This window comes from Aulostomus chinensis, chromosome 21 (assembly GCF_037954235.1).
Source record: "Aulostomus chinensis isolate RoL2024-O1b breed Wild chromosome 21, RoL_Achi_v1.0, whole genome shotgun sequence".
Classification (NCBI taxonomy): Eukaryota; Metazoa; Chordata; class Actinopteri; order Syngnathiformes; family Aulostomidae; genus Aulostomus; species Aulostomus chinensis.
This window is the reverse complement of record NC_141340.1, coordinates 809747-829336: the sequence shown is the minus strand read 5'-3', so window position 1 is coordinate 829336 and position 19590 is coordinate 809747. Positions and strand designations below refer to the sequence as shown.

Genomic DNA, 19590 nt, shown 5'->3' with positions numbered 1-19590 from the left:
CTGACGATGATGACAGAAGCTCAGTTTACTCAGTGCAGGGTTCTCAAAGTGTGGTCCAGGGACCCTCAGGGGTCCTCCCGCATGTGGGCAGCTGAGTCGGTGATTGAGAATTTTAATGTGTTGAAAAGCTTTCCAATGTTAAAACAGACAGAATCACCAAGCTGAGCTGTCAGCGTCTCATTTAAAGAACTCACTGTTTAATTTAAACATTTTGGAATAAAAGTCTTTTGCTCTTCAATTCAGACTCGTTCCTGAGTCTGTTTCTCCTCATTCCTCTCGAAGATCAGGTGATCCCTCGCTAACTCATGATCGCAGTCCAGCTTTTTTGGAGGGAGAAACTGAATTTGCTGGGATAACTTTAACAAATGAATTAGCAAAATAAATAAATGAATCATTGAAAGATTAGAAAAACTATAAGTATGTCCAGGGAATGAATAATGAAAACTATTATCAATAAGAGTTAGTACTGTTGTGCCAACTCAACCAGACCAAGAGATGAATTCAGAGATGTGACAATCAGTCCAGCTGAAGAGGCTTTCAGCCTGGGAGGCCTCACACCCCTGACAAAGCCTGAATTCAAGTGACCACATGTTCTTGGACAAAGGGTCAGAAAAGAGGTGGCCACTGACCCCCCCCCCCCCCCCCCCCCAAGAACATGGCCACTGACCACATCCATGAACCTGTCAAGATGCGATTGGCTGAGAGCCAGTATCATCCCACAGGAAGTGACATCATCGGCCTCCACATATAAAATTCAGCGCGAAAAAGGTACTCTCCCGGTGATTTTTTTCACGGTTTGCAACGTCTTCAGAAGATCCCACCCTCCGGTTCGCCACCTCGGACCTCGAGTGCAGTGCAGCGACGACAGAGCCCCCAGAAGGACACCTCTCTCCCTGCTGTCCACTCGTCCTGAGAAGCCACCGTCGAGCCACGCAACCCGCGTGAACTGGTCCCAGGTGAAAGAAGCCCATCCCAGCGTCTTCATCCTTCCCACCAGCAACTCCAGCAGACCCTGCAGGCTGCCCCGCCGCTCTGCTGCCCTCTGAGTCGAGCCGAACCGCGCTCCGGAACATGGAAACTGGATCCCTTACCGCTCCACCGGGTCAAGTAAGGATTCCTTTACTAGGCATTTTCTGGGCAGAGAAACAGCTGAGTGTGTTGTATGAGGTCTATGAGTGCTCTGTTGATGTGACGAAGTCCTGTAGTTAGCAGAAATTACATAGCATTATACGTTATTTATTGATGTTAGTTATTCATAACCGTGACCTCTCAAGAAGGTGTTACCGGTTATTGATACTGCACGAGTGTGTTAACACACACATTTTTGGGTTCATCTTTGTTCTTCCCTTCCTCTCTCTCTCTCTCTCTCTCTCTCTCTCGCGCGCGCTAAGCACTCCGCTTAGTTATTAACATTCCACAAGTTCTTACCTCCACGGTGCTAACTAGCGCCTAGCTAGCCTAAGCTAACTAGCCTAGCGGTTAGCCCTGCTGCGACGCTAACTGGTTGCTAGGCAACCAGACTCTCCCCTCCCCTTCCTCACTCCCTCGCTCACACACACACACACACACACACACATTGTCACTTGTGTCTTTTGGTTAGATAACCGTTACACCAGCGTGTTGCTGATTGATGGATGCACTGTGTCAATAAACCCATTTTATTATCAGAGAGAAGTCGTCGTGTCTTTGTGTACCAACTTGTAGTCACGTGTCTCAGCAACAGCAGTGCTGTGATCTCCTCCAACATCAGAGCCGTCCCAGGTAGTTGATGGTACAGGATATTGACTGTTAGTGGATCAACTCTGTTAGACACTGGTAACTGTTACAAGTTTGGTCGCAGTTTAGTTTCCCTGAACTCATCAGGGTGGTGCCCCATATAATTAATATTGATTAGTAATTTGTGTAATCGATAATTATCGATTCTCATTATTTTTGACCAATTCGCTCTTCAGCGCACAACAGTACATAATAATAATAGTGATAAATAATACCTAACCCCAATAACTGGAACAAGATCTATGTACAACAGGCGGCCCAGTGGTGCAGTGGTCCTCCCTGTGGCCCCCCAGCAAGAAGGTTGTGGGTGGAGCAGTGATCCTCCCTGTGGCCCCCCATCAAGAGGGTTGTGGGTGGAGCCCCGGCTGCAGCACGGGGTCTTTCTGGGTGAGTCTCCATGTTCTCCCTGTTCCTGCTGGGTTCTCTCTGGTACTCCAGCTTCCTCCACAGTCCAAAGACATCAAGAGGGACCAGGTTAATCCAGACTCTAAATTGACCGTAGGCGTGGCTGGGAGAGCCAATGGTTGTCTGTCTCTATGTGTTGGCCCTGCCATGGACTGGTGACCTGTCCAGGGGGAAGGCTGCTGGGATAGGCTCCACCCCCACCACCCTGAACAGGAGAAGAGGGAGAACATGGAGGGATGGAGGGATGGAAGATACAGTATGTACAATATTACCTCAGTGAGGAAGGTCATGTGACCACTGGAGCTGGTGGAGGAACACGTGATGGGACCATGTTGGTGGATGTCTGTGTTCTAGAGGTTCTTGGTAGCCAACTCCAAGCCTCTCTCTCTCCCTCAAACAGAACGCTCCCCGTCAACGTCGCCGTCAAGAATATGAAATAATGACTTGTTTTATACCTTCTGGATATGACCTTTAACCTCTGACCCAGGAGTTTATAGAGTTCCTCCCTGAGATGTTGGACAGTCTAAGGTTGTTAAGGTCAGTTGGGTTCCTCCAAACTGGGACACATATTTCAGCATTATGGAACATCAATACAGATGTCAGCAGAACATGCCTGGGGTCTCCACCATGATGAAACAGGAAAGAGACGAACACTAAAACATGGCCACTGCAGACGTCCACGTGCTTGGGGTCATGTGACATACCTGCTGGATGATTTGATAAACTCATTTGTAGTTCTCATGAGGCTGTAATGACGAGAGCGACCTCTAGGGGGCTCCAGAGCAACACACCATAAAAACAGCTTTTTAGTTCATCTGCTTTTTCTGTTTTTATGAACTAAAAAAATGGAATGTGAAAGTGGATGTAACAAACATAAAAATATGAATCAGAAACGTTTTCACAACTAAGATTTCTGGTTTGTGATGTTCCAGTAAATATTTGCCACAAAACAGACTAAAATCATGTGACGTCATTTATACTTTTAATCTCAAATTCAACCAAAGACCGGACCCGCAAGATGGCCGACTGTTCTGAGCTCCACCCTAAATTTAAATCTGTTACCGTAGCAACAGCAGCAACGCAGCGAGACAATAGAGCTGCAGACATCAGCTGAGGCCGCAGACATGAGCACAGCGTTTGTCTTTGACGCCACCGCTCGCCTCCTAATCCGCAACACAAACAGAACTGCTGGTAAATCAACTCTGACTCACAACGAGCACGAGGGAGATTAGCTCGCCATAGGTGGGGTTAACTCTCCGTCTGATATGGTGTTTTCAGGCCCTGCCAGGTTGGAGGTGAGGAAGGTTCAAGGCTGGTGCTGGTGGATCGTCCCTTCCCGTTCTAGTGGACCTCAGTTCTCCGTCTGACCCAGCCGATACTTCTGTGTTATTGGGCTGTGTTGAAATGTTGGTTGGCTCTTCTGGAACCGTCATAAAATGCTTTTATTCTTACATGCAAGACTAATATTTTAGCGTAGCTGCTTGAAAGCTTGGGTCCTCCACTGTGGAGGGCCTGTGGGGTGCCCCAGGGGTCTGTCCCAGGACCACCTTGATTCACTCTCTACACTCGTCCACGGTTGTGTGCAAGCTTTCACTCTGATGCTGATGACACTCAGCTGTACCTGCTGACTTGTAGTCACAAGGACTTGATCTCAATGAACGCTGTCAACGATTGCATTTGTGAACTTAGCAGTCGGACGGCTCAGAACTCTCTCCAGAAATAAGCCTGACTTCATCAAGGTTGGCCCTGGTGGATGCAGTGGAACTTCCAGAACTTCGCTGCCTCACATTTGTCAGTGATAGTTTACAAAGAGCATCTGTAAACTGTGAGGACGGATTGTTTCGGAACACCACCAGGGACTCACCTAAAGTTCTGACAGAACCATAGCTACAGGCAGACCGGGTCACTTCAGCCACAGAACAGAAGAAGAACCTAACAATCTCAGAGTAACTTCATAAACAGCAGAACCTGAACAGAAACTACTGACGCAGACGTGGAACTATGGGTGCTTTAATTTCAGCCGCTCGTGTTCACATGTACAGAAGTCCCATTTTGAAGCGAAGCAGGAGCTGCAGGCGGTCAAATATAAAACCAACTTGTGTCTGTGTGAAGACGAATGACGACCGCATTTGATTCAGTCGTCAATCACAACATTTTTAACGTGGTCTTCCAAGTCAACACATTGTGTTTTTGGTTTGATGTCATAAATCAACATCAAATTAATCTGAGTTTTCTGAATGGACGGCTCTTCGGTGGAAATTTGGTTCCATGTCAGTCCAAACAGTCACAGTCAAAAGAAATTTAAATCTAAACTCTGTGGTTCCACAGACGTGGACCACGATGATGCGAGTCACGTTCCTCGGCCAGGAGTTCGTCATTATTGAGCAGCAGCGACTGAAATGTTACAGAAACTCTCAACACAGCCACCAAAAATATGTTTTATTCAAAGTAAAAGAAAGTCGAACTCAGTGCGAATTCAGAGGTTTTGTGGTTGGGACTTTTGGATTTTAACCACTTGAATTCACTTTTATCCACTAAAATCTTTCATTTGACATTAAATATTTTTGAAGCGCTGATTGTTTTGCTCTCGAATCAAACTTCCATGACAAAATGTGTATGAACAGTGAAACCGTGACCTCTGGCCCCAAAAATCTTGAACATACATGTTGTTCAAGTTTCTCCGTGAGGTTCAATCTGTTTAGTCTGAAGACTCAGTTCATTCCTTTGACTCGTTTCATTTTGGTTCAACTTTCAATTCAGAGTCATTCATTTTCATGATTTCAGTATTTCATAAAATCTCATCATCGTTTTTCTTTATTTGCACCCAAACAGTTCAGAAGTTATCGATCCCAGTATTTGCAGATGCTGATATTTTCATGTTTCCATCCAAGGAAGCGCTAATTTTAATCGTTCCCACAAAATCTGGAAAAGAAAGTAAGAAATATTTCTTACCCGAAAGGAAGCAGCAGGTTTCTTAATGTCTGCTACTTTTGGTTCCTCTCGTTTCTGATCACATTGAACCTGGTTGATGGAAACAACTTAATTTTATCTCGACATCATGTGACTACGGTTTCCTCACTCGTTGAGCTCATCCTCCTCATCCTCGAAATTCTCCTCGCCATCGTTGGCGGTGGCCTCCTGGTACTGCTGGTACTCAGACACCAGGTCGTTCATGTTGCTCTCTGCCTCCGTGAACTCCATCTCGTCCATGCCTTCGCCCGTGAACCAGTGCAGGAAGGCCTTTCGGCGGAACATGGCGGAGAACTGCTCAGAGATCCGCTTGAACAGCTCCTGGATCGCTGTGCTGTTGCCAATGAAGGTGGCAGCCATCTTGAGTCCCCGGGGTGCTATGTCACAGACCGCCACCTTGACGTTGTTGGGGATCCACTCCACAAAGTAGCTGCTGTTCTTGTTCTGCACATTCAGCATCTGCTCGTCCACCTCCTTCATGGACATGGGCCCACGGAAGACAGTGGCGACAGTCAGGTAGCGTCCATGGCGAGGGTCACAGGCCGCCATCATGTTTCTGGCATCAAACATCTGCTGCGTGAGCTCAGGAACGGTGAGCGCTCGATACTGCTGGCTGCCTCTTGCTGTCAGAGGAGCAAAGCCTGGCATGAAGAAGTGGAGTCTGGGGAAGGGCACCATGTTGACTGCTAGCTTGCGTAGATCTGCATTGAGTTGTCCTGGGAAGCGCAGCGAAGTTGTCACACCACTCATGGTGGCCGACACCAGGTGGTTAAGGTCGCCGTAGGTAGGTGTGGTGAGTTTGAGGGTGCGGAAGCAGATGTCGTAAAGAGCCTCATTGTCGATGCAGTACGTCTCGTCCGTGTTCTCCACCAGCTGGTGGACAGAGAGCGTGGCGTTGTAGGGCTCCACCACGGTGTCGGACACCTGCCGGAGCAGAGACACTGAGCTGAAGGGGTGAGAAATGTTACTCCGCAATTCCTAAATCTTTATATTTTCTGCAATCCATCTATTTTACTGTAAGACTTCAAGAACACTGTCATGGATATGCAGGACTCCACCTCTGGGACATTTATTGACCTCACAGTTCCTACTCAGAGCTACCAAACCGTTAGCTTGCTGCTCAAATGTAAGGACATGATATGATGGTCAGAAAACAGCCGATACGATACGACATGCACAGCAATGACAACCTTGAACATCAAGTTATCATAATGACATTAAACATCTCGACTAGCATGTGACTCATCAGCACTTGCTAACTCAATAGGGCTAGCTGCTAGCTTTAGCGTCATATATGGGGTCTGATTTCTTGTTTTTTTTCCCTCCCTACTCTGCTTCTGGTTGGCTTTCAGGTGCCTTGCGATCAGATGTTCAGTTGCCCAGATGTTTAGGAGTGCGTGTAGCTCCTGCTTCACATGGCTCCCAGAAGGAGGCGGAAGTGAGGAGACAGTGATGGAAGGCTGCTGTTGGGATGTTCACTGTTTGTGTCCCGTCTCCTATGTCTTCATGGGGATGAATTAGAAAGTCGTCGTTGGTCTGCCTCTCTTCATTTATAAATAATGAAAGTGATAGTTTGCAGCCTGACAGCCTACACTGATGAATACCACTGAAATAAATGTGCTCAATAATAAAGACTCAGTTTCTTCAAAACCTCAAGATGGAGGACTGTCAGAGGGACACCAGGGGTCTGGAGTCAACCTGAGGTGCTCTCCCCTGCTGGTCCTCCAGCTCCACCTCATGATACCTTGGGCGATGGCATGACACTGAAGGTGTTCATGATGCGGTCAGGGTATTCCTCCCGGATCTTGCTGATCAGAAGGGTACCCATGCCAGAGCCGGTGCCGCCGCCCAGAGAGTGCGTCAGCTGGAAGCCCTGCCAAAGGAGACACGAGCAGCCGAAGCCGTTCACTACTTTTACTCTGCTGTTAAAGTGATACCTCACCCAAAAGATGCATTTTACCTGTCATATACACACAAATATTTTTTCCCTGCTGCTTTACTTCTTTATGACTCCAGAATGCCAAAAGAGCCAGCTACATACATTTAGCTTGGAGCTAAAGGAGACTGACGGCTAAGAACAGCTAAACTGTCCAAGCAGCCATTACTGTTGGTCTCCAATCAAAGTGTTCCTGGATCCCTGTTCACGTGTCTGGATCAAGGAGACACCAGACCACCTGGAGAGTGAATATATGGATGTTTCTGGACAGTTTAGCTGCTGTTAGCCGTCAGTCTCTATTAGCTTCAAGCTAACTTTACGTAGCTGGTTCTTCCTGCATTCTGGAGTCTGAAGGACTCCCATCAGTGTTCATTATTGACAATAAGAAAACAACCACGATGGCTGTTCACCTGGAGACAGTCGCAGTGCTCACACTCCTTCCTCACGATGTCCAGTACTGAGTCCACAAGCTCCGCCCCCTCCGTGTAGTGACCTTTAGCCCAGTTGTTCCCAGCACCTGTCTGACCTGCAGACAACCCAGCAGCCGAGACAAAATCCATGTGTGAAACGTAAAACCATAGCTGCAACAGATGGTGACCCGTTTATAGCTGCTCAGATCTGCTGACGATCATCATGCAGCTTCTTGGCTGATATTTTTAGTTTCTTCGCTTATTGATTATTTGGATTTTGAATAGTTTTGTTGTTTCTAGGTAAACGTAGCAAGACTAGCCAACCCTAAATTGAAGCTACTGAAGATCTGTATGACATTTTGGGTCATGAGTACACAAGTCACTTCAGTTTTACTTCAATACAAAAACACAACAAAAATGATTTCATGATACTACAAACTGAGCAGGAAGTGATCAGATATCACGTAGCATTGACTAGCACTGACACGCTGCTCCTCCTTCATCAGTAGCCTACGCAGAAGGCATCACTGTACACCAGTCAGCAGCGTGTGGATCAGTATTTGGTATCGAGGGAAAGTTCAGGATCAGAATCTGGAATGAGGATGAGTACCTCGCCCTTTTCAGACACAGAATGCACCAAGTTTGAGGCAGGTAGAGGCGGGATTTTGCCGTCTTGTCTGCGTGAAATGGAGGCGTAGTATTCCTCTCTCCAAAAAAGCCGCCACTTGTGTGGCCGTAAACATGTGACGTGACGTGCTGCACGTAGTTGCGCGTTAACAGTGACGTACAACGCGGACGTGGGGAGAACATTCAGCCCCCGACAGTCTGGAAGTTTCAAAACAGCAGTTCGCCACTCCGGCTGCCAGCAGTGTCGGTGTTGACATTCTCGGAGGTGATTGATGCGGGAGAACCGGCGAGTGTTATGTTTGACTGAGCCGCAAAAAAGTCAGGCAAATTAGTGACTCAGTGGCCAGTGTGAAAGCACCATCTGAGAGCCTGACCAATCGAATCCGCCGCTGTCTCGTATCAGCGTGTGATGTCCAGAACGCTCAACTGACAGTGACTAAAGTTCTTTACTTCAGCGCCGTTTTGTTTGTGTCTGATGACCTGATTTGTGGGACCACTGTGAAACACACAATCATTTATTTCAGCTGATATTGTCAGTACTGGGACCAGCTGACTCCCTAACACCGCCACCTGCTGGCCTGGAGTCCCCAGGAACCCCAACCTGCTCCAGCTCCAACATTTATAGAAGTTACAAAGAGCACAACAACCACAGATGAGAAGGACTGAACGTCTCCTAATTCGGTATCTGCATTATTCACGGCTCTCTTATGCATGGTACTCGGTTAAAGAGCCCGTACAACTGATCTGGGACCAAAGTCTGTGGACAGCCCATCCCAAGAAGGGATGAATGTTACCAAAGATGAAGTTGTCAGGTCTGAAGAGTTGTCCAAAGGCTCCGGAGCGAACGCTGTCCATGGTTCCTGGTTCCAAGTCAACCAAAACTGCTCGGGGGACATATTTATGCGCTGCACAAACAAGCAGAAAACAGGAGGATTTCTGGCACCAAAATGACAAGTTTTATATCCTGCTGGCAAAACACACACATAAGTCATGAGTTTGTCAACAAGTGTTCAGTCCCAGGTCACATGACCCTGCAGGTGACAGGTATCTGTCACCTGCAACCAGCTACTAGCCCTTTCTCTCTGGCTCTCTGTCATCTCAGTTGCAAATTCAACTCTTCTGCTGTCATCATTCAGATGATGTTGAGTTTCATAGACAGGCCAGAGCAAAGATTAACCCTGGTAACCGTGGAAACACCCTAAGTGTCCACACAGCCGCATGAGAGGAACATGAGTGGAACACAACATGACAGGCACATGACAGGAACACAGGCACATGACAGTACCAGGAACACAACATGACAGGAACACGACAGGCACATGACAGTAACATGACAAGAACACAGGCACATGACAGTAACATACAGGCACACGACAGTAACATATAAGGAACACAACATGACAGGAACACGACAGGCACATGACAGGAACATGACAGGAACACAGGCACATGACAGTAACATACAGGCACATGACAGGAACACAGGCACATGACAGTAACATATAAGGAACACAACATGACAGGCACATGACAGTAACATGACAGTAACATGACAGGAACACAACATGACAGGCACATGACAGTAACATGACAGTAACATGACAGGAACACACACACATGACAGTAACATATAAGGAACACAACATGACAATAACATGACAGTAACACAGGCATATGACAAGAACATGAGAGGAACACAGGCACATGACAAGAACATGAGAGGAACACAGGCACATGACAGGCAAATGACAGTAACATGACAGTAACATACAGGCAAACGACAGTAACATGACAGTAACATACAGGCAAATGACAGTAACATGGCAGGAACTCAGGCACATGACAGGAACATGAGAACACAGGCACATGACAGGAACATATAAGGAACACAACATGACAGGAACATGACAGTAACACACTATGATGGTTTACAACTTCTATGTGGTCTTTCTAGTTTACCATTGCCCGGCGTGTCCGTGACCTTGAATGTGGCGCCACAAACAACAACAGCGAGGCTACTGGTCTCCTGGACTTGGAAAAGGCTGACTTGTTTGATTTTTGTTTTTTACTCAGGTTTTAGAAACCCCCACATATGGAGGTGTGGAGGATGCTTCGTTTTTGTTATTGCAACAGTTTGAATCTTCGACAGTGGGAAGGGGGTTTCCTTTTGGTGGTATAATTTTAAGTTGTCACCATGTCTCTATTAGAAGTCATGTAGCTGTAACACACAGTGACTCACAGGACGCCTCGTTGTAGTAGACGTTGACTCTGTCCAGCTGCAGCGCCGAGTCCCCCATGTAGTTTCCTGCTGGGTCGATGCCGTGCTCATCGCTGATCACTTCCCAGAACTGACGGCAACATAGAAGAAGAAGTCAGGGTTGCTGGTTTGCGTCTGGGCTGCATCATCGCCACTGACACACTTGTCCAAACACTACAACCTCCCAGCAGCCCCATCGCCTAAACAAAGACCTGACGTCTGCTCCCTGGGCGATGAAAGAGGTCCCTCATTCAGACGGTCAACTTGGTAGCAAACATCTGATAAATCTGAGTCCAGTGCTCCCTCTCTAGTACCATCTGTCTTCCTTTAGCTGCTGAATGCTATGCTATGTTCACTAGCTAGTCACTAACTGTGTGTTGTGCTCACAAGAGTCTGGAGGAGCCTACAGAGGTCATGGAGGTCATTAAAGGTCATCAGGGGAAACACAAGAAGCCTGAAGCTTAGTGGTGGTGACCTTGAAGTCATGTGACCCTGGTGTAGCTCCTTCCTAGGCTAACGTTAGCTTAGCACTGCTAACGTAGCATCCAGGCTTCCAGCATCATCAGAGGGTTCATTAGTGAAGATGATCTTGATGAACTGAACCTGGAAGATCATCAACTTTTGTTCACCAGAGCTGATTTACTGGTTCAATCACCACAATCACATGGAGCGATCCTATTGGCTGCTGGGGAGGAACCAGGAAATGACCACTTCCTGTTGGTGGAGGAACCAGGAGATGACTACTTCCTGTTGGACTACAGACACACCTCCTTGCTGCGCTACTTTTTTGTAAATGATATTATGGTGATTTTATCATATTTTCTAGTTTGATCTCCTTGTGCTGCTTTCTGCTTTTTGTTTTGTTTTTTGGCCAAAAACAACACTTGAAAAACAGAAAAAAAACTTCCACAAGTTGTGTTTCTGTCTCCATCCAGATTCCTTGAGAAGTCTCAGTTTCAAACGCACACTCTCTCTCTCACACACACACACAGCTCAAACACAACGGCACAGTTTTCAATAATGTATAACACTTCATATAATATCATGAAGGATTGAATATCAGATTAGTCTTAATACGTGACATCAGAGGAAATATTAATTTATTTACAGACGTTTTACCTTCAACATTTACAAACAGCCGATCAGTAGTGATTCAACCCACCTCCTTGACCCTAACCCACCTCCTTGACCCTAACCCACCTCCTTGACCCTAACCCACCTCCTTGACCCTAACCCACCTCCTTGATCCTAACCCACCTCCTTGACCCTAACCCACCTCCTTGATCCTAACCCACCTCCTTGACCCTAACCCACCTCCTTGACCCTAACCCACCTCCTTGACCCTAACCCACCTCCTTGATCCTAACCCACCTCCTTGACCCTAACCCACCTCCTTGACCCTAACCCACCTCCTTGACCCTAACCCACCTCCTTGATCCTAACCCACTTCCTTGACCCTAACCCACCTCCTTGACCCTAACCCACCTCCTTGATCCTAACCCACCTCCTTGACCCTAACCCACCTCCTTGACCCTAACCCACCTCCTTGACCCTAACCCACCTCCTTGACCCTAACCCACCTCCTTGATCCTAACCCACCTCCTTGACCCTAACCCACCTCCTTGACCCTAACCCACCTCCTTGACCCTAACCCACTTCCTTGACCCTAACCCACCTCCTTGACCCTAACCCACCTCCTTGACCCTAACCCACCTCCTTGACCCTAACCCACCTCCTTGACCCTAACCCACCTCCTTGATCCTAACCCAGCATCGCTTTCTTTATTTTCTTTTCTTTCGGAGGCTGAGATCTGAAGATTAGGACTTTTTAAATTACTGTAATTATTCCAAAGATGTAATGGTTGGATGTTAGATCAATAGTTCACAACTCACGACTAATTGACTGGTTAATTGTTGCAGGGTGGTACCTCGTCCCTGATTGGCTCCTGCTTCTGAGTCAATAAAGTTTTAAATTGAATCGCCGGTCCTCTACCTTCGTCCCGATCTGGTTCCCGCACTGTCCCGCCTGAATGTGAACGATCTCCCGCATCTTTCCTCGTGTCTTGGTGTCTTCTCTCTGTAGGATCTCGTGGCTCCGCGGCTCTGTCCCGGTGTGCCTCTATCTCACGGGAGCGCGCAGCTGACTTCATCAATGGCATGCGCGGCCACGCTGCCACGCCCTGATATCCCGTTCCGGTCTACAAGAAGTCCCGGGTTTCATCCGACACTGACAACGCAATAACAATGATCATCATCATCATCATCATGAACTTTGAGGGAACGAGTTATGTCGATGTGCCACGAATTATTGGGAAAAAAAGTTTCCCCTCTGACCACCAGTGACACGACGTGATCAGGTGTCGCCCCCTGCTGGAGAATCCGCAGGCAGCCGGACGTGACGGAGCTGGTGAGGTCATTCAGCTCAGAGTGGAGGAAGTCAGAGATGTTGGCGTCACTGGAGTCACTTCACTAAAACCAAAATGTCTGACATAATTTAAATCAGGACAAAAGTCATTCAGATTCATTCGTCAGCGTAACCATGGAAACATTATTGAAATGAAATTTACAGCCAGAACAATTTAAAAAGTTCCAAACATAAAGTTCGATCAACATGGAGGTCAACACAATTGTTCAGGTCAAACTGGTGAGAACTTGGACCGGGTTGGCAGACAGAACCCAGCTGCAGAACATTTTGAGTGACACCTGTTGAAGAACCCGCACCAGTGGTGGGAAAACAAGCGCAGGGGGAGAACCCGCCTCTTCAGGCAGCAAACATTGGACTGCACACCTTCAAGAGATTAAAGTGATGATGTCACTGTTCTTATGTTAATGTCCTGATTAATGGGATATAAGTGTGCTTGGGATCATCTGATGCTCCAGTGTCAGATGATCCTGGGTTTATAGACGTTAATACCAGGCAGTCTCACGAGTCCTAATCTGTATTTTTGCTCCACTACATTTCTATTGTACTTTTTACTGCAGTACATTTAACCATTTCTTACTTTAAGGACAAATGTTTTGTATTGAAAACCTGATGAAGATGATGTTCCTTCATGGGTGGAACCTGACAGCTTCAAGAGCAGCACAGCTGGAACACGCAAACATCGTGTGCAGTGTGTACTTTTACTGCTGATACCCAAGTAAAGTCCATCCATGTTCCACCTCTTCTCCTGTTCAGGGTAGTGGGGGTGGAGCCTATCGAGGCAGCCTTCCCCCTGGACAGGTCACCAGTCCATGGCAGGGCCAACACATAGAGACAGACAACCATTGGCTCTCCCAGCCACGCCTACGGTCAATTTAGAGTCTGGATTAACCTGGTCCCTCTTGATGTCTTTGGACTGTGGAGGAAGCTGGAGTACCAGAGAGAACCCAGCAGGAACAGGGAGAACATGGAGACTCACCCAGAAAGACCCCGTGCTGCAGCCGGGGCTCCACCCACAACCTTCTTGCTGGGGGGCCACAGGGAGGACCACTGCTCCACCGGGCCGCCCCTCAGTAAATTCAGTAGTTAATACTTTCACTTCAGTACAAAGTTGAATGGAGACGTATACTTATACTTAATTTCCTCAATGCATATTAACTTTTTAGTTCAACAGATCTTTATTTCCTCCGCCGTTGATTTTAAATTACACGTCCTCGACAGAAGCGGAACAATAAGACGTTCCCGCCGACCTGTTTCCGGTGGACATTTAACGAAGACGGACCAAGTAAACGCTGAGCGCTGAGAAATGATTCCGCTTGAACTGAAAACCGTAAAGATCAGGGTAGAGTTTGTAAACGATTTGTAGTTTCATCTCAGCATGAAGTTTCGGGGGAAAATCGTAGATGTTGCGTGTCTCACCCACTTCAGCCGTAAGTAGCTTTAGCAGGCACGATGCTAGCTTGCTAGCTCTCAACAGACTTCAGCTGGAAACGGACTCATTTGAGTACAAGAGTCATGTCAACACTGAGGTCATTAAAAATGTGAGACGAAATAGTTACTAATTTGCAATAATTACCAACGTCAAATTTCGCTATAAATCGAGAGAAATTTGTCCGACGACGAAAAATTGTCTGACCACTGCCAACTAACGATTAATCCAGTAACCTTCGTGCTTGTAAAGTTACTGAAACACTCCAAAATGACACCGAGAAGAGCTCAATCAGAACACGATCGTGTTCAACGTGAGCTAGCAGGTCGTGCAGATTCTGTCCTCAAGTAGTCATCGAATCCCGTCGACAGAAGTAGAACTATAACTGATGTGTGAGTACAATTTCAAACAAAAGGGCAAAAGTCAGTCTTGTTTATTTGGTAGTTTTTTTCTTGTTAACATTTTGCGATCTATGACTGTCAGGTCTCAGATTTTATAACACTGAAAATTTAGGCAGCAAATTCATGGAGAGAATCCCAACCTACTAAGTCCCAACGTGAGTTTCAAACTGTGGGAGGGTGCAACATTTGTGAGTGCATCACAGCTCCGCTCACGCCGTCGACGACAGACGACATCTTTGTTTGACGCCCCAAACCTCCCAGCTTGAACATTCCCTCTACTGTCAGAAATCCTGTCACAGCGGCAGTGGAAAGAATGGCAGGCGGGTGCGTCAACGTAGCGAAGAATCATCGCTCATGTGACAGCTCATTGTTGTGGCGTTGCATCTTTGTCTTTGTGATGACATCACCAGGTGTCGTCACCACCATCTCCAAGCTGAGCAAGGTGTGCGTCCTGCGGCTGACTCCTGACAACCTTTTCTTTGTCCTGTCGGGTAAAGTGGCCAACGGCGGTGTCAGCATGTGGTGCGAGTTGTCACAGGTAAGCGGGTACACCTGGCGAACGGCAGACACGGCGTGACGCTCAGACACACGAGACATAAGCTCAAATAAGGGGAATAATATGATCAAATATTATTGGTTGGTTGTTTTTTTGTACAATCGCACAAATGAGGTCATCATGAACTAATGACTGCGGGGAGGCGGGCTCGTCTGATCACTAATTATCTGAAGTGACGTCACTGAATCAGACTTCCTGGGACGCATCTGAGCGAAGGCTGATTTTCTGTCCAGTAACACAAGTTGTCATGCATGACTTATCAGGCGCCACCTACCCTGGAACCGGCGTGTGGCTCCTCGCCTCCAGATGCACGAACGCAGTTTCCTTCCACACTGAAGACACGATCCAGATCCTTCTCAGTGTTTGCCTCCAGGAGCGTGAGGCTCGTCAGGGTTCACTCCAGAACATCAAACCTGTCATGAATTCAAGATGAAGATAAAACAGCCTGCTAACGAGTCCCGTTGAATTATTGAGCTCCACAAACCAAACGAGGGGCCCCACCGGGTCTCTGGAGCCCGTCGGCCCGCTGAGGCCCTGTGGACGGTTGGAGTCTCGTCACATTTTGTCACCCTGCCCCCTCCGTCCTCCCGCAGGCCAACTTCTTTGATGAGTACCAGATGGAGGGTGTGTCCTCAGAGGCCAATGAGATCTGTCTGGAGGTGACGCCTGAGAACCTGTCCAGGGCCCTGAAGACAGTCCAGAATGCCAAGACCGTCAAGGTTAAACTGACCAGGAAGCACTGCCCCTGCCTGACCATCGCAGCCGAGCTGGTGAGACGCAGCCAAGTGTCCCCACTGTTGCAGTCCAGATTCCTTGACTTCCTCGTGTCCATGTGCAATCACGTCTCGTCAGTGTTTGTTGATTATTGGTAGAAGTTGGAGCATCAATGAAGCGACGAGTTCCTCCAGCTCGTCAGGGAAGCTTGTTGGTGCTGCAACTCTTATCAACACTCACCATGCAAACGTCCACAAGCTTCACACTGGGAGTCTGAGTCTGGCATGTCTCTGTCTGTCCAGCCCACCCTGTCCAGCACCAGTCGGGTCGTCACTCACGACGTCCCGGTTGATGTCATCCCCCGCAGACTCTGGCACGAGTTCAAGGAACCCAGCATGCCAGACTTTGACGTGAGTAGCCCACGTTAGCGTCAACCAGCTGGGGAGTCAGGGATTTCATGAGTTCATAGAGGGAACATCAGATGTAAAGCTGGACCTTGTGATGGGCGTGTCCTCACAGGTAAGTATCTACCTGCCACCTCTGAAGACCATGAAGAACGTGGTGGACAGAATGAAGAACCTCTCCAACTTCCTGGTAGGACCTGTCCACAGGAACTGCAGAACTATGTAGCATGCTAGTGTTAGCCCATTTGAAAGGTGTGTGTGTGTCAGGTAATGGAGGCCAACTGGAGCGGGGAGATGAACCTGAAGATCGAGACAGACCTGGTCGCCGTCACCACCCACTTCAAAGACCTGGGGAACCCTCAGTGGGGTAAGAGCACCACCATCGCGTGGTTTTAGACTTGTTAGCTGAATCGCTAATACTGCCGGTCCAGGTTCTGGCTCTGGATCCAGCTCCTCCTCGTTGGGTGACATGCTTCTCTCCTCCAGGCGACGATGCCTCTCAGGACGGCGGTGGGCGTCGGAGCAGGGAGGCGGAGGCCATGGCCCAGGCCAGGGTGGACATCAGGAGGCTGCAGCAGTTCCTCATAGGTCAGCAGGTCAACCCCAGCAAGGCCATGTGCAGTAAGTCTCTACGTGTCCATCAGTGGGACGGACGACTGAGACGCTGCAGCTGACCAGTCAACTGAAGGCAGCTGGCAGTTTGGATCTGAGACATTCAACAAGAATGACAGAGTCGAAGTCCCTCCTCCCCTCGCGACCTTCACCACGGCATCGCGTCGTATTGTCCCCTTGTACTGTGTGACCACATGTTCTGCTGGAATAGAACAGGAAATGGTCCAAAAGTTCACCTCACGTTACTCGCACGAGTGACAGGAGAACATGCCCTGTTTTGGTCCAGAGGCGAGGGGGAGGGGCTTATTCCCATGTGGCTGAAGCATCAGCGGCCATCAACCGTGATCAACATGACATCAACATCCCAAATATGTTGGAAAACCAAACGCAGTCACATCTGAGTTATGACATCATCGTCCTCGTAGATCTGACTGATTTACTCGGATCGTCATGACGCTGAAATAACAACGTCGTGAGGGTGATTTTGCAAAATATGAATTCATAATTACTCAGGTTTGTTGCTATGGTGACAAGCTAAGAACTTGTCAAATACTGGTTTTCTGATCAGGTGAGGAGGTCTGACACGTTTGTTAGCAGGGCAGCAACGTTCGCTGAGACTGACGTCTCCTTTGTGAAGGGCCCTCAAGGACAGACCGCCATCCTCATGATCAGCGCCAGAAAATATCCAGTCAGCGGTACAGACGAGGGTTGGAGGGGGGCCGGAACTGCCTGACGAGGTCCCTCATGGTTGATCTGCTTTGTGGTCCCCTCAGATATCGTCCACCAGGGACTGGTCCACCTGATTCTGCTGCATGAGGACGTGTCCCTGCAGTACTTCATCCCTGCGGTGGCCTAGACGCTGGAGGGGTTTTTCCTCTTGGGAAGCAACAAGAGACTTGATGTTTCCGTCCTCACGGCGGCAGCGGACTCCGCCCCTTTTTCACCAAAGACAGACGACCGGCCGATGAAGAACGAGAGTGTGTTTGTGGTCTGGGTTCACTTTGTTTTTACATTAAAATGTTGACTATTGAAAAGTTATTTCACTTTTTTTTTCTTTAAACTCAAATCAAAATGTTGATGTTTCATTGTTTCTACTGAAAACCTGAATATGGTAGAGAGAGAGGTCCCGGGTCAGGGGGGAGGAACATCCTCAGGTGCTGGAGACCCAGCTTGGGTCCTGGAGGACTTCCAGATCCAGACTGACTGACTGGTGCTGATGGACCACCAACTGAAGAAGGTGTTGGTGATAGATGGAGCACCCAAGAGACAGCTGCACCAGAAGAAGGACCTGGAGAGGTACCAGGACCTGGAGACACAGCAGGACCTGAAGGATGTGGGGGTCCTCTGAAGAAGTTGGCGGCCGTCAGTCACTCAGCTGTGGGAACAAGTTCCGTCCTGTTCCCTCCAAGTTGCAAAACAGAGCTATTAAAGGTGTGCTTGTGCGCATGGAACCGCAACAACAGAGTCCTTCTCCACAAAGGAAGTTTTGTTGTGCGCTCAGTTGCCAAGTCACCACACAAACACGCCGAGCTCCCTCCAGGGTTACCATGGCAACGGTCAGAAGTTTGACGGTGCGGCTCTGTTGCTCGTCCTGACCTGCAGCCTCACTTCTCCTCGGCGTCCGTGACTCCAGCAGGTGAGTCGGCAGCTTTTCTTCGACAGCAGCTTTCTGGTCCGTTTACAGTCTGAAGTCATCAAAGAATCCAGCCGTCACAATGGAGCGGCGGAGCGCGAGAGCGGAGTACCCTGGTGTTCCACCTCCTCAGCTGCTCGACCAGCTCACGGCATTGAGGCTGAAACTTGTTTTTGTCTGAGTCGTGAACTGACGTCTTACGTCAGAACCAAAAACGTGGCTTGTCAGGTTTTTTTCGCATGCTGCCGCGAACGGGGCGTGGCTTCATCGGCTCCTCAGTTATGTCAGTTTTCAACAAACAGGTGTGTAGAAAACATAGAATTGCGTTGATGCAAATGTTGCTCCACCTGTGACGTTGCTCCACCTGTGACGTTGCTCCACCTGTAACGTTGGCATGCTCGCGAAGGCTCCAGGTGAACGTGTTCCTGTTAAAGCAGCAGGTGTGTAGAAAACCAGATGTTCATTTGTGGTAACTTCAAAAACATAAGTAGGAAAAAAGTTGAGAAGGTCGTTGCCAGGTGATGCAAATAGAGACACACCTGAGGTCTCCGCCTCCACCAGGTCATCATGATGCATTTCACTTTGTTCTCCACTATTTTCTCTAGAGCACTCAAACTCCCGACAGAACCGGTTTCACACAGACAGAAGTAAGAAAAGTAAAGTCTCAAACCAAACCCCAGTGTGGACATCCTGATGCCTCACTGACAACCGTTGCTAGGCAACCTGACCAGGCAGGTGCGTTGAGTGATTAACAGCTCTGGTTTGCTGTCAGATGGCGGATGAACAGGTGCCTGATGGTCCTCCAACTGGCAGCGCTCAACCTTCCAAGGACACAGAGGTCCAGGAAGGGGGGCAGGGAGAACCCTCCGCACCAGAACCAAGCCTCAGTCCTGGAATGGAGGGCCAGGAAGAGGAGGAAGGAGGAGATGATAGAGTCTTGCTACCCAAACCTCCTCTGCTTCACCTCCGCAGAGGTTCAGCCTCACGACCCGTCAACTCAAACCACCTTGACTAATCCAGACTCATACGGAACCACAAC

At 48.4% G+C, this 19590-nt stretch overlaps 3 protein-coding genes and 1 long non-coding RNA gene across 7 annotated transcripts in view; 3 read left to right on the top strand and 1 right to left on the bottom strand.

The window, feature by feature from the left end:
* Positions 1-753: 753 nt before the first annotated feature.
* LOC147241260 (uncharacterized) lies at positions 754-6885 on the top strand. Its single transcript, XR_015110822.1, has 3 exons — positions 754-1107; positions 2030-2163; positions 6504-6885. It is a non-coding gene; the product is annotated as an uncharacterized LOC147241260 (long non-coding RNA).
* Positions 4191-18699, bottom strand: tubb6 (tubulin, beta 6 class V). Of its 2 annotated transcripts, XM_086190868.1 has the most exons (8): positions 15690-18699; positions 15463-15601; positions 12374-12607; positions 10364-10472; positions 8919-9029; positions 7498-7613; positions 6896-7024; positions 4191-6075 (listed from the first exon to the last, which is right to left on the bottom strand). In XM_086190868.1, exons 3-8 carry the CDS (start codon positions 12428-12430, stop codon positions 5257-5259), a joined length of 1341 nt encoding a protein of 446 aa, XP_086046994.1. In that variant the 5' UTR covers positions 12431-12607; positions 15463-15601; positions 15690-18699; the 3' UTR covers positions 4191-5256. The 2 variants fall into 2 exon arrangements, with proteins under 2 accessions (XP_086046994.1, XP_086046995.1); XM_086190869.1 differs by having other exon boundaries at positions 15463-18699.
* Positions 14046-17959, top strand: hus1 (HUS1 checkpoint clamp component). Of its 3 annotated transcripts, none has more exons than XM_086190872.1 (8): positions 14046-14232; positions 15043-15170; positions 15782-15958; positions 16205-16312; positions 16422-16496; positions 16574-16673; positions 16793-16894; positions 17692-17958. In XM_086190872.1, the coding sequence occupies exons 1-8, from the start codon at positions 14181-14183 to the stop codon at positions 17772-17774; spliced, it is 825 nt and encodes a 274-aa protein (XP_086046998.1). In that variant the 5' UTR covers positions 14046-14180; the 3' UTR covers positions 17775-17958. The 3 variants fall into 3 exon arrangements, with proteins under 3 accessions (XP_086046998.1, XP_086046997.1, XP_086046999.1); XM_086190871.1 differs by having other exon boundaries at positions 16793-16927; XM_086190873.1 differs by lacking the exon at positions 14046-14232 and adding an exon at positions 14241-14956 and having other exon boundaries at positions 16793-16927; positions 17692-17959.
* Positions 18699-19590, top strand: part of dnah5l (dynein, axonemal, heavy chain 5 like) — a 53176-nt gene continuing 52284 nt past the window's right edge. The window contains exon 1 of the mRNA XM_086192334.1: positions 18699-19525. Coding sequence (XP_086048460.1) covers positions 19324-19525 — 202 coding nt within the window. The 5' untranslated portion in view covers positions 18699-19323. The remainder of the gene's footprint in view (positions 19526-19590) is intronic.

What these genes read in the sequence shown, in the direction of transcription:
- tubb6 (XM_086190869.1), bottom strand. Translation starts at nt 12,430, where the DNA reads ATGCGGGAGATCGTTCACATTCAGGCGGGACAGTGCGGGAACCAGATC. An exon ending in GGAACCAGATCGGGACGAAG is followed by an intron (nt 10,473 to 12,373) that starts GTAGAGGACCGG and finishes TGTTGCCGTCAG; the next exon opens with TTCTGGGAAGTGATCAGCGA. An exon ending in ACCTGACAACTTCATCTTTG is followed by an intron (nt 7,614 to 8,918) that starts GTAACATTCATC and finishes GGTTGTCTGCAG; the next exon opens with GTCAGACAGGTGCTGGGAAC.
- hus1 (XM_086190871.1), top strand. Translation starts at nt 14,181, where the DNA reads ATGAAGTTTCGGGGGAAAATCGTAGATGTTGCGTGTCTCACCCACTTC. An exon ending in GTGTCTCACCCACTTCAGCC is followed by an intron (nt 14,233 to 15,042) that starts GTAAGTAGCTTT and finishes TGACATCACCAG; the next exon opens with GTGTCGTCACCACCATCTCC. An exon ending in TGACCATCGCAGCCGAGCTG is followed by an intron (nt 15,959 to 16,204) that starts GTGAGACGCAGC and finishes CTGTCTGTCCAG; the next exon opens with CCCACCCTGTCCAGCACCAG.